Below are 17,603 nucleotides of genomic sequence, written 5' to 3'. Positions count from 1 at the left end.
GAAGCAGGAATTTCAAAGAGTGTTGTATTACCAGGAGGGAGAAACTGTGGGTCATATGCTGTCGCTGGTAGTGGCTGCTCAGAGGGGTACTTCATATGTACACTCATTGGAGCCTGTAAGTGGAAGCAGAGTATATGAAACACCGGAGATTTTGAGGACTTTTGCGGACTTTTATGCAGACTTATATTCCTCCCGGGTCGGTGAGTCGGTCGGAGATACATTGACCTTCTTGGAGGGTCTGGATCTGCCGAGACTGAATGAGGTGGATAGGGAGAGCTTGGAAGCCCCTATCACGGAGGAGGAGCTGAGTCGGGCATTGATGTCCATGGCCAATGGGAAGGCGCCTGGGGTCGATGGGTTGCCCGCCGAGATCTATAAAAGTTTGGGAGAAGTGTTAATTCCTAGATTAAAGACGGTTCTGGAGGAAGCTAGGTCCCGGGGGTGCTTACCAGCTTCTATGAGGGAGGCCATAATAGTGGTTATTCCAAAGGAGGATAAGGATTTGGGGAAACCTGAGTCATATCGCCCAATCTCTTTGCTAACTATTGATGTCAAGCTTCTGGCCAAGGTGTTAGCTTCCCGTCTGTCTAGTGTCATTACGGGCCTGGTGCATCCGGATCAGTCTGGCTTTATGCCTGATAGGTCGACGGCAATCAATCTGCGGAGGTTATATGTGAATTTACAGCTGAAGTCTGACAATTGTGGCCGGAGGGTGATTGCGTCACTGGATGCCCATAAGGCGTTTGACAGTGTAGAGTGGGGATATCTATGGCAGGTGTTGAAGAGTATGGGTTTTGGTCCGCAGTTTGTGGCCTGGATTCAGCTGTTGTATTCGCTGCCGACGGCTAGAATCAGGGTGAACGGGGAATTGTCTCAGCCTATAAAGTTGGCTAGAGGCACTAGGCAGGGATGTCCGCTTTCGCCTCTCTTGTTTGCGTTGGCTGTGGAACCACTTGCCGCCAAGATTCGACAATCTGATGGGGTCCCTGGGTTTAGATATGGGGAAGTTGAGGAAAAGATAGCGCTATATGCCGATGACGTGTTGCTGTTTTTGGCTGATCCGGTTGATTCACTGGGAGGGGCCATTGAAATTGTTGAAAGATTCGGGTCCGTATCGGGGCTAACAATTAATTGGGACAAATCGGTTCTGTTTAAGGTGGATGGAGTAGGAGAGAATGCAAGTGTGAATGTGGGTGATGAGCGGCTTAAGGTGGTATCTCATTTTAAATACCTTGGGATATGGATTTCGGTTCCAGTCGCGGAGTTCCTGCATAGAAATCTGACTCCTGTTATGGGGGTGCTCAAGGCAAAGGTAGATGCTTGGAATAAGTTACATTTGTCGGTGGTTGGAAGGATCAATCTCATTAAGATGGTCCTGATGCCTAAAATTTTATACGTTTTACATAACGCGCCAATTTGGATCCCGCGGGGGAAATTCCGACAGATTAATGCCCTCTTTAGAAGCTTGATATGGGGGAGACAGTACCCACGTATTAGCCTGGAGACGCTTCAGCGACCCAAGGAAGATGGTGGTTTGGCTTTGCCCAACCCTGAAGTATACTTTCTTGCAGCCCAGAGTCAGCATTTGAAGGGCTGGGTGCGGGAGGCGTCATCCAGTGCAGTACAACGCCTGATGGAAGGGGTGACAGGCCGACGCCCGGTAATGCAATGCTTAGAGGATGGCTCCTTGGGAGCATTGGGGAAGCTATATCCAACCCTGTTCCTGATACGTAAATTATGGAACAGATTGAGGCAGATTCGGGGGGTTACAGGGTTAACCAAATTTACACCAATATGGTCTAACAGTAATTTAAAGGAATTTGCGGCTCTGGGAGGTCTGATGGAGTGGCAGACTAAAGGAATTTGCTTTGTACACCAAATAGTCCAACAACGAGCGTTGAAGTCCTTTTCCCAATTGCAAGCAGAGTTTGGTCTGAGGCCCGCAGGAGAATATCAGTATGCACAGATGAGACATGCTTTTGGAGCTCAAAAAAAGAGTACTGACATTGGGATTCAGGAGGATATAGTATTGGAGTATGTATGTGGTGACGGGACTACAAAGGGAGTTATTTCCACCCTATATAAGGACCTTATGCACACGTATCTGTTAGATTTCCCCATAAAGGCCAGAGCTAAGTGGGAGAGGGACTTGGGTCCGGTGGAGAAGGAAACATGGGAATCGGTGCTGGAGTGGGTTCCGCGATTGTCATTGAGTGAGCCGTATAGGTTGTCGCAGCTCTATATTATACACAGAGTATATAAATCTCCGGAAGTGCTACATAAAGCGGGGTTGCGTGCTGATTCTGAGTGTCCGAGGTGTGGGTGTGAGAATGCAGGAATTTATCATATGATGTGGACGTGTCCTAGATTGGCCGCTTTTTGGGTGGTAGTTTTGAGTCGGGTGGAAGGAGCGTATAAATGTAGAGTCCTGAGAGATCCGATAATATGCTTGTTGGGATACGTGGATGAAATAGGAGTGGACAACACCTGGAAGATTGCAATCGCTAGGTTACTGTATATGGCTCGGAAAGTGATAGCGCGGAACTGGATAAAGGCAGAACCACCTGCGAGGAGGGAATTTCTTCAATATGTACAACATGGTCTAAAGCTGGAAAAAGGTGTTTACAAGAGACGGGGGAAAATAGAGATGTTTAATAAAATGTCTCCATGGCTTGAATTGGGATGAGGAGTAATAGAAGTTGGGTACTATAGGCTTCAGATAGGTGAGAACTACTTGAGGCACTGGTGGCCTCAGGGGAGTTTAGACTTGGGATGAGCTGTCCTGGGGGGGGGGGGGGGGGTTGTTGTGGGTATGTTGGGGATTCTTAAATTAAGAAAAGATGTATGTAACATATTGAAATGTGGATGAGAGAATGATGTTTTCTCTTTTTCTGTTTATCGTTAATAAAAATCTATTTAAATAAAAAAAACAAAAAACGAGCATACTCATCACTAATGCCCAACATAGGGTCTGAGGCCAGATTCATCGAAGCTTTTATGATTGTGTTCTGACGTAAAAAGTTTTGAAAAGTTGCAAAATTCTGGTAGCAACACAAGACTGCGCAAAAATTTTACAACTTTTAAAGTTCTCACATAATTTTTGCCAAGTTCGGACAAAGCCAGGGACAAAGTCAAATAAGCCTCAGTGCCAGTATGAAAATTGCAAGAATTATAATTTTATTTTTAATAAAGATTGTGATATGGGGAAAACAATTGACAATTTTTCTCTTCAGTACTTTAAAACAAAAAAAAAACTGATTTAAACAGTAGGTCAAATTCTGATGACATATTCCTTTTAGGCTAGGGTCACACTATGTTCTCAAGCCGAGAAAATCAGTCCATTATTATGCTAATCACAGCCTGATCAGACTCTGATCAGTTTGATTCGATATTCTCAGGGGTGAAGAAAAAAAAAAAAGCTTCTCCTTCTTCTCCATTCAGTCTGTCCATGAAAATAGAATGACACTCAGATGTCATCCGAGGGTCATACAATGTTTTACACGGACCCATAGACAAGAATGGGCGAAGGCACAGGCAAATAATGCTTGCACTAATTTTGTTCCTCTCTGTTCCAGGAAAAATATCAGGCATGTGCACTACCTCACTGAATAACATGGGGACAAGTTCTATCTGTCCAAAGGATGGATATTAGTGATGAGCGAATATACTCGTTACTCGAGATTTCCCAAGCATGCTCGGGTGTCCTCTGAGTATTTTTTTAGTGCTCGGAGATTTAGTTTTCATCACCTCAGCTGAATGATTTACATCTCTTAGCCAGCTTGATTACATGTGGGGATTCCCTAGCAACCAGGCAACCCCCACATGTACTTATGCTGGCTAACAGATGTAAATCATTCAGCTGCGGCGATGAAAACTCAATCTCCGAGCACTAAAAAATACTCGGAGGACACCCGAGCGTGCTCGGGAAATCTCGAGCAATGAGAATATTCGCTCATCACTAATGGATATCATACATCTGAGTTAAATGGTCATTTGCACAAGCCCTTAAAGTCTTCCAGACCAAGCTGTAGGCATTTAACTGATCAAAAGGAGGGACTAAGGCCCCTTTCACACATCAGTTTTTTGCCATCAGTCACAATCTGTCGAATTTTGAAAAAAAAAACGGACCCGGAGACTGATGCCGCCGGATCCGTTTTTTTCCTCATTGACTTGTATTAGTGATGGATTGCGACGAATGGCCTCACGTTTCATCCATCATTCATCGTAAATTGTTTGTCCGGTGGCCGGAGACAATGGACAACGTAACGTTTTTTGTGTACGTCGAAAAAACGGACATCGATGGATGCGTCGCCGTCCGTCGTTTGCTAGAATGGAAGCCAATGGTGCCGGATCCGTCAAATGATGGAATCCGGCGACGCATTCCGTTTTTTTTAACTGAGCATGCTCCGATCCAATGAGCCAGATCTGTCGGTTGGATTCGTCCAAAAAAACAGATCGGTCGCATCAGTTTTTCACAATCGGCGATGGATCCGTCGATCCGTTGAGCCAATGGATTGTGACTGATGGCAAAAAAACGATGTGTGAAAGGGGCCTAAAAGAATCAAAGATTGAAGAGAGGCAGTTTGAGTAAATTCACCTGTGAAAGGAATCTCTGACACAGAACTTCATTGGGTTCCATCCATTGGGATACCTTTCCTTTGGTGGCAATCACATTGATTGTTGCTCTTGCTATTTAGAATGGGACAAGTGTAGACATTTTGATAAGAAATCTGCCATTTCTAAATATACCCTATGAAAGTATATTGTCCACTTTGCACCTTGCTGGGCTGCATACTTAGGAAACAGCATGGATTGACTTGCACTCTACTGATTTTGTCAGCTTTTGTTGCCCCTGCCATTGCTTAGGGGTGCACTGTGCACTTGTACACGACCCAATGGAATTAATGGCAATATTTTATTAATAATTACAATAAATATAAAAAAACACACACTCTGGGTAAGAAATTATTTTGGTCTGTCGCTGAGCGAATGAATGTCAGTGAATAAGGAACAAAGGTTAACAGTTTTTACACAGCAAATAACTGACATGGGGACTTAGTGAACGACTGGTCGGATCAGAACCATAAATTGTTAAGATACCAGCTAAACTGCAGAAAAGTGAAGGCAGGTATTTAGAGTCTGACAATGCGGAAGCCATCTGATACTTGCTGAGTGGCAGTAAGGAGGGAGAAACACTGAAGAACTTTTTGTCTCGGACACAGACAATGCTCAATACAAGGTAGGACAAGACAATCCAGTCCGCTGCTCACCATGTATAAAGTTTTACACTGTGGTGGGCTGAAGAAGTGGATTGGACTCCCAGCTGGGGATAAACCAGTGACCTGTTCTGCTTGTCTATTTTTTTGCTGACCACAGCTTAGTACATTGACTCCTTTCCAGCCCTGTATTTGTTCTCCAGTGATCACTTCCCTTCCTTACAAATAGCCATTATGTTCAGCGCAGGGAGGGGCGCAGCTCTGAGAGCTGAATGGAATTTGCATGGTTCAATGCAAGCTCACATCTCTGAGTATACAGAGAGACAATGGCAGGACCTCTGAAATTACCTTGCTAAATTTGATGCTTAGCTTGCATATAATAACTGAGCAGACCTCCAGCCCAACTCCCGCCATCTGCTTCTTATGTAGATGTGCAGCGATGGCTTCTTTACCGTGTATTATTCGACATGGCAGGTGCAAATTAATGAATTAGTTGCTATGCCATAATAGATTTTGACGGCAATGTAACTACAGTGCAAAACATTTTTTTTTTTACTTCATTGCCTATTGCACAAAAGGTTTAATCCCCAACTATCTATAACACGTGCTAGTGGCTGCTTTCTTGCAATGTATTCATTTAGGATGGAGTCGGGGTATGCAAAAAAGTTGAATTTCATTCTCAAGTTCATGATGTACAATAACAATTATATTGTGGTACCGTGTTAGCCAGAAAAAAAGTAGTCACATCGATTCTCAAGTTCAAACACTCTCGACGTGAGGTCCTACTGTATGGAAGTCATCTGCAAAAAAATATGTAATTGTGTTTTGCTGACACAGACATGATGGGGAGAGCTTGCCGAGCTCAGGTGAAGAGCTGTCATATTTGTGAGGCGGTGCAGGGCTGGGGCAGCACATATTTAGGGTGTTGCCAGCAATCACAATACTTTTGAAAAAAAACACAGACACACACACAGAGAAACAAAGGTGTGCCTCTGGAGTTTCCACAGGAGAGGGCTGGGTAAGACCTGCCACCTCCTACTCCTCCTCTTGGTTCACATTCTCCCTGATTACAGAGGCACAGAGCTGTAGAGCAAACAGGAGGAAGCTCTGTGCCTGTCCTGCCTGATTCCTGATTCCCACTAACTACAATACATTTTTTGGGCCTTGCTATTGACTATCATTTACTTGCACATCTGGAAATTTTGGCCCGGGTTTGGGCTAGCTTTACCTGTCTTCACGTACGCTTCCTTTTCCACACCTACACACATAGATCACTTTTCCTTTTCAAGGCGGATGCTTTGTCAGCTATCGATAGAACTACAAAATGAGTATTAACGGAGGGTCCCATCCCCGGATCAATACCCTAGGCAGGCTCACCAGAGCAGAATCTGGCCCTGATCTATCCAGCAGGTATGAGATGAACAACCACCACAAAATGGTGGTAGGAGGAGGTGGAGGAGGACTTATGCCACAGAAAACATACTACGTCCAGCAGTCCTACAGCGAACAAACCGGAGACGGCTATGGGTGAGAAACATATAAATATTCTATGGTTTAAAAGTGCGAATTGGAGTTTCCGACTGTTATGAAATTATCTGGCAGCTGAAAAAATTCCTCAGAAATGTCATTATCTACAAAGATTTGTCTTGTTTTCTACTAGGTGGTTGTGTGTTCTATAGAACTGCCATTCCCGGTTGTCACATTAGATAATTTGGTAAAATTGTAGTATATGTACCAAAGCCAATAGTGGAATTGTTGCAATTTTTACTATTGTGCTGAAAGATGGCTACATATAGATAATTATCTAATACCAATAAGTCTGGTTTTCAAAGCTTTTCTTGTTATTATTTCAAAATACAAAGTTCGTAATCTGATGAGTAAAATTAACATTGACGTAAACAAATATGAGTCTAATATTAAGTTATTTGTAAAAATATTTTTGAACATATTTTTCTGCATAGCGGTCAAAGGAAACGTCATCCGGATGTATCAAATTGTGAGTGACTTATGACAGACCTGAAACAGCTGCTGTCAGTCGCACCAAGTATGGCATCTAGGAAATCATACATACACTTGTGTTTCTATAGAGCAGCATTGGAGGAAGTCACCGCCATACCCTGCCGTTAGCCTTACCTGCTGTGAATTATTTACTATGTTCCAAGCTTTACATCCCCTGTTAGTTACGTAAATGATCTGTGACTACAGTATCATAATGGTGGCTTCCTTGCTGTTATGTTGTGCCCTGAAACTGTTTTGCAATGACAATGTTGTTCACATATTGCCAGGGCGGTCTACCCAGCCCCCATACACAAGGTGCTGGAGACATGTCTGGCCCTGGGATGAGATCACTAAGGCAAAGTTGTTGAGCAGACTGAGGAATTTTTTTTTTGTTTTTGCTTTAGGCTTTCTCTCAGGAAAGATAATGTGAAACTGAGGAGGTTTAGCAGGTTTCTTTATATCTTTGATTTTCTCACAAGTGAAGAACCCCCCCCAACCCCCGCAATCTGCACACAATGATTTACTGTCACAACAGCAGCTCTGTTTTACAGGGTTAGATAAGTCAGCACATACTGTACATGGAAAACGATGAATGAATTTACAATTACATTATTTGATTAAAGAGTTTCTCTGGGTTTACTTATAAAATCGAAGTATAGTATCTTCACAAGGTTCGTCATGAATGGTTGGGTGCTGCAGCAGCGCATTGGTGCCATAATTTTAGGTGCACATCATATAGAGCCCAAATCATCATCTGAGATTTATTGAAGTCACTTTACTATTTTAGTTTAGTGATATTTGCTGATGTTTTTTTTGTGCTAAATTCTTCAAAATGGCACACAGGGGACATGAATTTGGCCTAAAACAAAAAATGTTTTATTTTTGTCTGTAGCAAATTTTTGGGTCGTCTTGGCACCAAAAGTCACACAAATGCATCCAATTGATAACTCCACAGGAAACCTTACTCCAGGCAAGGATTGAAGTGAAATGCGCCCCAAAATTGCAACATTTTGTAAAAGTCACTGTTCATGAATTTGTTTAAAGCAACCGGAAAAATAAAAGTTGTTTAGGATAAAATAAAAATTAGACAACTGAAAATGGATAGAGAATAGAGCGCATATACTAAAGCTGCTGAAAAGGAGAAAATTATGAACTGGAGAAACCGCAATGATGAACTGGGCCCCTAGTGTACATCCAGCAAATCCTATGGGTATGAACCTATAGAGCCATTGCTCTGATCTGATTTGTGGGTTCCTCCCTCATGGACTTATTAAAACCTTTTTTTGGGTAACTATTTTTTACTATTCATACACAGGCTAAAATAGAGCACGCCATGACTGTCCAGCTGCTGTTCTCAGTTGATATAACAGTACCAACCACACTTGGTGATTTGAGCTGGTCTGGTTGCTATGGATCGTCTGCCTGGTAGCTAATGTCAGACTGTAGAGTGAGTTAGTGGACAATATTCCGCGCTGCCGACAGAATGGAGATGTATATCACAGTATGGTACAGTAAGGTGGTGGTTTCTTTCAACACGTTTCGAAGCATATAACTTCTTCAGGAAAAAACACATGTATGTACATGTGTTTTTCCCTGAAGAAGTTATATACTTCGAAACGCGTTGAAATAAACCACCACCTTACTGTACCATACTGTGATATACATCTCCATTCTGTCGGCAGCACGGAATATTGTCCACTAACTCACTCTACAGTCTGATGGTCACTTGCTGACCTGTGGATCCGCTGCAGCTGATTTTCTACATTATATGCATCTTTAACAGATTGAACAGATGAGTTTAATCTGAGTGCTAAACTAACTGCATTTCTCGGATAGGACCCTATTTGCCCTGATCTCTGCTACAGTTTCTTGGTAACTAATGTCGTTAGACTGCTCATTAGTGATGAGCGAATGTGCTGGGATTAGGTGTTATCCGAGCATCTTCGGGTGCTAACCGAGTGTCCTCGAAAAATATGCTCGAGTCACCATGGCTGCACGTCTCGCAGCTGTTCGACAGCTGCAATACATGCGGGGATTGCCTGTTTGTTAAGCAATCTGTGCATGTGTTGCGGCTGTTGAACAGCCGCAAGACATGCAGCCGCCGTGACACATTTTTCAAGCACGCCGAGGATACTCCATAACACCTTACCAAGTACGTTTGCTCATTGCTACAACTCATCCTTAGCAACCACACTGTCTTGTATCAAGTAGGTCATCTATTTTTGTGGGTAGAGAAGCAGATTTTTCTAAAAAAAAAAACCAACTTTTATTCTGGTCAGATATTGGCTTAAAATCAACTAGACAGGCTGGTTCTAAAAGAAACATATCATGGTTTATGCAATAGCAAACTGAATGTCCCATGTTTTTTTTCCTTCTGTGCTGGATATCATTCTTGCAATTAGTGTAAATACTGGACACAACTTTCTTATGTGCCAGTGTGCCCCATATAAAATAAAAAAAAATGCATACTTGCCTCCCAAACCTATCTGACTCCAGCGCTGTGCCGGCCAATATTAATTTAACATTGGCTGCAGCTTTCATGTGACACAACAAAGTCACGTAAACTCCAGAACTCACAACGCCAACATTTTTGGAGCAGCGCCCATCCAGGAAGGCACACTAGCATTTAAAGGGTTGTCCAGTAGTGCACAACCTCTTTTTTAAGTGCATTTAGATGAGCTGATCTCAGTTGACTAACGCTTGTTTACACGGGTCGTTAAAAACTGATATGAACAATGACTTGTAATGACTATTCTGTCTGCACAGAGCATCATAATGTTGGCAATACATTCCCTCTTTACATTGGGCGATGTAATGATGACTAAATGATCTGACTACCCAATGAAGGAGCATTGTGCTTGTTCGCTGGGTGATCATTACCATGTTTACTCTGGCCATCTAGATGCACCTTAAATTAGCCTTTCATTTTCTTTATTAAATCCACCATATGTTGTTAGATGTATGGGCCTTTTTAGTTACTGCTATTTTTATAGTCTTTACGAAACTGGTGTTGGTCACAATGTAGAGCATCCTAAAGACACGCCCCAGAGGATCCTGTGAGATCCCTCCCCATTGTAAAGACTGTAAACATTAGCACTGAATAAATAGGCTCATCTCTCTGGAACCGTTTGGCAGATTTTAAATAAACCAAGACTAGAAAACACAGGAGAGTAATGGATGTAGACAAACGGCAATCCCTACAGCCACAGTCCCTGACATCTGCTGCTTCCGCATTATTGTAGACTGACTTCAATAATATGTGTGAGAGCATGCATTTTTAACACTGTACAGCTACCTTTAACAGTTGGAGAATGTAATGCTTATAATGCCTAATCCACTTACTAATAGTACCACTAATATATGTGTGTATATATATATATATATATATATATATATATTTTTTTTCATTGATCTTATATTGTGATACTGAATTAGTGCAAAGTGACGCCAGTAGATAACGCGATCACATATACTATTACTATGTAAAGAAAACTTGCAGCTGTAAACCAAAGAAAACTCAAAACGTTGGAATTTTTCAACTTGCTTGGGGGTAGGGTGGGGTAAGACGACTACTAGGCAGCTACACTTTACAATGCGGGTGTGTTACATTTCTCTCCTAAACATTTCTACCAAGGATTATTTGAAAGTGACCAGTGAGCCCGATGTCCAATAAATTATGTTGATGTTGGCCATCCTGTGTGTTTTGTACTCTAGGGGTTAACTCTTGCTTGCTTATGTGACCTCACATTCCAGGATGACTCCCTAACTTTGACATAGTGGGAATAACCGAGACATGGTTAGATGAAAGCTATGACTGGGCAGTTAACTTACAGGGTTACAGTCTGTTTAGAAAGGATCGTAAAAATCGGAGAGGAGGAGGGGTTTGTCTCTATGTAAAGTCTTGTCTAAAGTCCACTTTAAGGGAGGATATTAGCGAAGGGAATGAGGATGTCGAGTCCATATGGGTTGAAATTCATGGAGGGAAAAATGGTAACAAAATTCTCATTGGGGTCTGTTACAAACCCCCAAATATAACAGAAAGCATGGAAAGTCTACTTCTAAAGCAGATAGATGAAGCTGCAACCCATAATGAGGTCCTGGTTATGGGGGACTTTAACTACCCGGATATTAACTGGGAAACAGAAACCTGTGAAACCCATAAAGGCAACAGGTTTCTGCTAATAACCAAGAAAAATTATCTTTCACAATTGGTGCAGAATCCAACCAGAGGAACAGCACTTTTAGACCTAATACTATCTAATAGACCTGACAGAATAACAAATCTGCAGGTGGTTGGGCATCTAGGAAATAGCGACCACAATATTGTACAGTTTCACCTGTCTTTCACTAGGGGGACTTGTCAGGGAGTCACAAAAACATTGAACTTTAGGAAGGCAAAGTTTGAACAGCTTAGAGATGCCCTTAATCTGGTAGACTGGGACAATATCCTCAGAAATAAGAATACAGATAATAAATGGGAAATGTTTAAGAACATCCTAAATAGGCAGTGTAAGCGGTTTATACCTTGTGGGAATAAAAGGACTAGAAATAGGAAAAACCCAATGTGGCTAAACAAAGAAGTAAGACAGGCAATTAACAGTAAAAAGAAAGCATTTGCACTACTAAAGCAGGATGGCACCATTGAAGCTCTAAAAAACTATAGGGAGAAAAATACTTTATCTAAAAAACTAATTAAAGCTGCCAAAAAGGAAACAGAGAAGCACATTGCTAAGGAGAGTAAAACTAATCCCAAACTGTTCTTCAACTATATCAATAGTAAAAGAATAAAAACTGAAAATGTAGGCCCCTTAAAAAATAGTGAGGAAAGAATGGTTGTAGATGACGAGGAAAAAGCTAACATATTAAACACCTTCTTCTCCACGGTATTCACGGTGGAAAATGAAATGCTAGGTGAAATCCCAAGAAACAATGAAAACCCTATATTAAGGGTCACCAATCTAACCCAAGAAGAGGTGCGAAACCGGCTAAATAAGATTAAAATAGATAAATCTCCGGGTCCGGATGGCATACACCCACGAGTACTAAGAGAACTAAGTAATGTAATAGATAAACCATTATTTCTTATTTTTAGTGACTCTATAGCGACAGGGTCTGTTCCGCAGGACTGGTGCATAGCAAATGTGGTGCCAATATTCAAAAAGGGCTCTAAAAGTGAACCTGGAAATTATAGGCCAGTAAGTCTAACCTCTATTGTTGGTAAAATATTTGAAGGGTTTCTGAGGGATGTTATTCTGGATTATCTCAATGAGAATAACTGTTTAACTCCATATCAGCATGGGTTTATGAGAAATCGCTCCTGTCAAACCAATCTAATCAGTTTTTATGAAGAGGTAAGCTATAGGCTGGACCACGGTGAGTCATTGGACGTGGTATATCTCGATTTTTCCAAAGCGTTTGATACCGTGCCACACAAGAGGTTGATACACAAAATGAGAATGCTTGGCCTGGGGGAAAATGTGTGTAAATGGGTTAGTAACTGGCTTAGTGATAGAAAGCAGAGGGTGGTTATAAATGGTATAGTCTCTAACTGGGTCGCTGTGACCAGTGGGGTACCGCAGGGGTCAGTATTGGGACCTGTTCTCTTCAACATATTCATTAATGATCTGGTAGAAGGTTTACACAGTAAAATATCGATATTTGCAGATGATACAAAACTATGTAAAGCAGTTAATACAAGAGAAGATAGTATTCTGCTACAGATGGATCTGGATAAGTTGGAAACTTGGGCTGAAAGGTGGCAGATGAGGTTTAACAATGATAAATGTAAGGTTATACACATGGGAAGAGGGAATCAATATCACCATTACACACTGAACGGGAAACCACTGGGTAAATCTGACAGGGAGAAGGACTTGGGGATCCTAGTTAATGATAAACTTACCTGGAGCAGCCAGTGCCAGGCAGCAGCTGCCAAGGCAAACAGGATCATGGGGTGCATTAAAAGAGGTCTGGATACACATGATGAGAGCATTATACTGCCTCTGTACAAATCCCTAGTTAGACCGCACATGGAGTACTGTGTCCAGTTTTGGGCACCGGTGCTCAGGAAGGATATAATGGAACTAGAGAGAGTACAAAGGAGGGCAACAAAATTAATAAAGGGGATGGGAGAACTACAATACCCAGATAGATTAGCGAAATTAGGATTATTTAGTCTAGAAAAAAGACGACTGAGGGGCGATCTAATAACCATGTATAAGTATATAAGGGGACAATACAAATATCTCGCTGAGGATCTGTTTATACCAAGGAAGGTGACGGGCACAAGGGGGCATTCTTTGCGTCTGGAGGAGAGAAGGTTTTTCCACCAACATAGAAGAGGATTCTTTACTGTTAGGGCAGTGAGAATCTGGAATTGCTTGCCTGAGGAGGTGGTGATGGCGAACTCAGTCGAGGGGTTCAAGAGAGGCCTGGATGTCTTCCTGGAGCAGAACAATATTGTATCATACAATTATTAGGTTCTGTAGAAGGACGTAGATCTGGGTATTTATTATGATGGAATATAGGCTGAACTGGATGGACAAATGTCTTTTTTCGGCCTTACTAACTATGTTACTATGTTACTATGTTACCCTCTCCTGATAAAGGGCCTGTCTAAGGACAAAACTGAGCAAAGTAAATCTTGAAGCTCTGCTATTGTCTCTATTTCACATGGCTTCTTTGCAGCAACTTCTTTTGTGTCTTTCGGTTATAAACTATAGGAATTATTTTCTTATTTAATTCTGGAGTTATGAGCCTGGGAATGTGGATGAATTAACCTTTGTCTGCACAATAAATATATTTGAAGATGTAACGCTAATGATTGTTTCGGCATGAGATATGATCTCCGCTCACTGATTATTTTTTATGTGCAGATGACTCATCCCTGGTACAAGTCCAGGTTCATGGTAATAAAATGCTACTATTGAGAGGTTAAAGATTCTACCAGCAAAACTGTTTTGGCTCCCCACACACAATAGATAAGTCATCTGAACCCACCGATTTTGGCAGGATTGTCCAACCATCTAATGCATATGGGAGCCTCACCATTGTGCCCTGGCAAATTGTGATGTGATCTAAAGGTACCTTCACACATAACGATATTGTTAACGATATCGTTGCTATTTGTGACGTAGCAACGATATCGTTAATGAAATCGTTCTGTGTGACAGCGACCAACGATCAGGCCCCTGCTGGGAGATCGTTGGTCGCTGAACAAAGTCCAGAACTTTATTTCGTCGCTGGACTCCCTGGAGACATCGCTGGATCGGCGTGTGTGACACCGATCCAGCGATGTCTTCACTGGTAACCAGGGTAAACATCGGGTAACTAAGCGCGGCCCTGCGCTTAGTTACCCGATGTTTACCCTGGTTACCGGCATCGTTGGTCGCTGGAGAGCGGTCTGTGTGACAGCTCTCCAGCGACCAAACAGCGACGCTGCAGCGATCCGAATCGTTGTCGGTATCGCTGCAGCGTCGCTTAATGTGAAGGGGCCTTAAGGATCGGGTGGTTGAAATTCAATCAGTTAACCCATTTCTTTAATGGGGACATAAGGTGCCGGTAGATGATTCTGGCAGTGGTTCTTTCATAGAGAACACAAAAGTGCTCGGCTGGGCCAAGCTTTACTGTGTCGGGAAGTTGGGAGAGTTAGCTCTCAAGCAAACAATCAGCCAACAGGTATCTAATTTGGATGGGCAGCTTTAATCTATGTCCCCATGTTGGCATAAAAATCAGATGTGCATTTCTACACCAGAAACCCAATTCATATGCAAAGGATGCGGTTTGCCAATGGATTTGCTGAGCATTTCAGTGTGATATGAAAGTCTGCAGTACCAACCATTGAGTCATGCTGACCTTTTTCAATCCAGTTTAGTTTTCATCTAATTTATGCAAATACAAGTATTAATTGACCCCTAAATTTTTCTCTTTAAAACTTTTCCCCTTGTTGCTAAGTGACAATAATTCAGAATATTAAAGGTATAGGGCTTGATTCATCAAAACATTTATGCCAGGAAGCTGGCTTAAAAGACTTTGAAAAGTTGCCAAACATTTGTGCAACACGGAATTGAGCAATACGTTTTGGTGTTTCCTCACCAGTTTGGCTCAGCCAAAATGGGCACAGCCAGTCTTAATGAATTGGCCCAATAGTATTCCATTCTGGTTGTTTTTGATTTGTCAGTAGAGCCTTGAGGTCTGAGCACTGTGGGTGCCAATCAGTGAACTTGAAGCATCTCATTGCATACAGGCAGCTTGATGTGTGAGCTAAGATCTAGAGATGCTGTTAGATACTGTTCTTTTTATTATAAAAGCTGCTTATAGCACTATGTGTTCATGTATTAAGCTCTCACACAAGAAACAAAACATGACTTTGCTATAACCTTATCAAGATATCAAGCCAATGTCAACATGCACTCTGTAAACTTTGCAGGAAAGCTTTGAATTACTCCCATTTCCTGCAAAGCTTCTATTCCAGACAATAAAAGGATAGAAAAATAATAATGTGCTATTTTCATGTTGTATTGAACTAACAGTCAAGGCATAAGTCATAGGCCCCCTACCAGGCGCAGCATCCATTAGTAACTTCTACCTTGGCACACGCTATAGCTACTCCCTATCTACTGGTCATCAAATCAAAGCAAATTCTAGAATGTGATATCCTATATAAAAGGGCAATTAAAAACCTCCAAATAAGCTATAGTTTCTGTGAATGAGTGCTACATATTTTCCATAAGCCACCTATTTATGCAATAATCTAGGGCTGGGGAGGTAAGTAAATTGTTGATAGACACCCATACACAATTCCTTCTCTAACCTCTTAGTGACGGAGCCAAATTTAAAAAATCTGACCAGTGTCACTTTATGTGGTAATAACTCTGGAACCCTTCAACAAATTCCAGTGATTTTGGGACTGTTTTTCATGACACATTATACTTTATGATAATGGTAAATTTAGGTTGATATGTTTTGTGTTTATTTATAAAGAATATCAGAAATTTGACAAAAATGTTAACAAATTAGCAATTTTCAAACTTTGAATGATTATCCCTTTAATTCAGACAGTCATACCATAGAAAAACATTAATAAATAACAATTCACACATGTCTGCTTTACATCAGCACCATTTGTAAAATGTTATTTTATTTTGTTAGCATTTGAGGAGGTTTATAAATGTAGCAGTAATTTTTTTTTTCATTTTTTCAAGAAAATTTACAAACATTTTTTAGGGGCCTATCCAGCTTTGAAGTCATTTTAGGGGTCCTACAGTGGGGCAAAAAAGTATTTAGTCAGTCAGCAATAGTGCAAGTTCCACCACTTAAAAAGATGAGACGCGTCTGTAATTTACATCATAGGTAGACCTCAACTATGGGAGACAAACTGAGAAAAAAAATCCAGAAAATCACATTGTCTGTTTTTTTTAACATTTTATTTGCATATTATGGTGGAAAATAAGTATTTGGTCAGAAACAAACAATCAAGATTTCTGGCTCTCACAGACCTGTAACTTCTTCTTTAAGAGTCTCCTCTTTCCTCCACTCATTACCTGTAGTAATGGCACCTGTTTAAACATGTTATCAGTATAAAAAGACACCTGTGCACACCCTCAAACAGTCTGACTCCAAACTCCACTATGGTGAAGACCAAAGAGCTGTCAAAGGACACCAGAAAAAAAATTGTAGCCCTGCACCAGGCTGGGAAGACTGAATCTGCAATAGCCAACCAGCTTGGAGTGAAGAAATCAACAGTGGGAGCAATAATTAGAAAATGGAAGACATACAAGACCACTGATAATCTCCCTCGATCTGGGGCTCCACGCAAAATCCCACCCCGTGGGGTCAGAATGATCACAAGAACGGTGAGCAAAAATCCCAGAACCACGCGGGGGGACCTAGTGAATGAACTGCAGAGAGCTGGGACCAATGTAACAAGGCCTACCATAAGTAACACACTACGCCACCATGGACTCAGATCCTGCAGTGCCAGATGTGTCCCACTGCTTAAGCCAGTACATGTCCGGGCCCATCTGAAGTTTGCTAGAGAGCATTTGGATGATCCAGAGGAGTTTTGGGAGAATGTCCTATGGTCTGATGAAACCAAACTGGAACTATTTGGTAGAAACACAACTTGTCGTGTTTGGAGGAAAAAGAATACTGAGTTGCATCCATCAAACACCATACCTACTGTAAAGCATGGTGGTGGAAACATCATGCTTTGGGGCTGTTTCTCTGCAAAGGGGCCAGGACGACTGATCCGGGTACCTGAAAGAATGAATGGGGCCATGTATCGTGAGATTTTGAGTGCAAACCTCCTTCCATCAGCAAGGGCATTGAAGATGAAACGTGGCTGGGTCTTTCAACATGACAATGATCCAAAGCACACTGCCAGGGCAA

The 17,603-nt window shown here is 41.8% G+C and overlaps 1 protein-coding gene across 4 annotated transcripts in view; it reads left to right on the top strand.

Annotated features, from left to right (window-relative positions):
* Positions 1-5,165: 5,165 nt before the first annotated feature.
* Positions 5,166-17,603, top strand: part of DSP (desmoplakin) — a 69,432-nt gene continuing 56,994 nt past the window's right edge. For 3 of the 4 annotated variants that reach the window (XM_069730694.1, XM_069730693.1, XM_069730691.1), the window contains exon 1: positions 6,159-6,743. In XM_069730694.1, the coding sequence (XP_069586795.1) occupies positions 6,541-6,743 (203 nt within the window). In that variant the 5' untranslated portion in view covers positions 6,159-6,540. Of the gene's footprint in view, positions 5,240-6,158; positions 6,744-17,603 lie in introns of those variants that run through there. The other variant, XM_069730692.1, reaches the window with a different exon arrangement.

The sequence above is a fragment of the Ranitomeya imitator genome, chromosome 6, assembly GCF_032444005.1.
Source record: "Ranitomeya imitator isolate aRanImi1 chromosome 6, aRanImi1.pri, whole genome shotgun sequence".
Taxonomy (NCBI): Eukaryota; Metazoa; Chordata; class Amphibia; order Anura; family Dendrobatidae; genus Ranitomeya; species Ranitomeya imitator.
The sequence above is the reverse complement of the archived record's forward strand: the minus strand, read 5'-3'. Positions and strand labels throughout refer to the sequence as shown.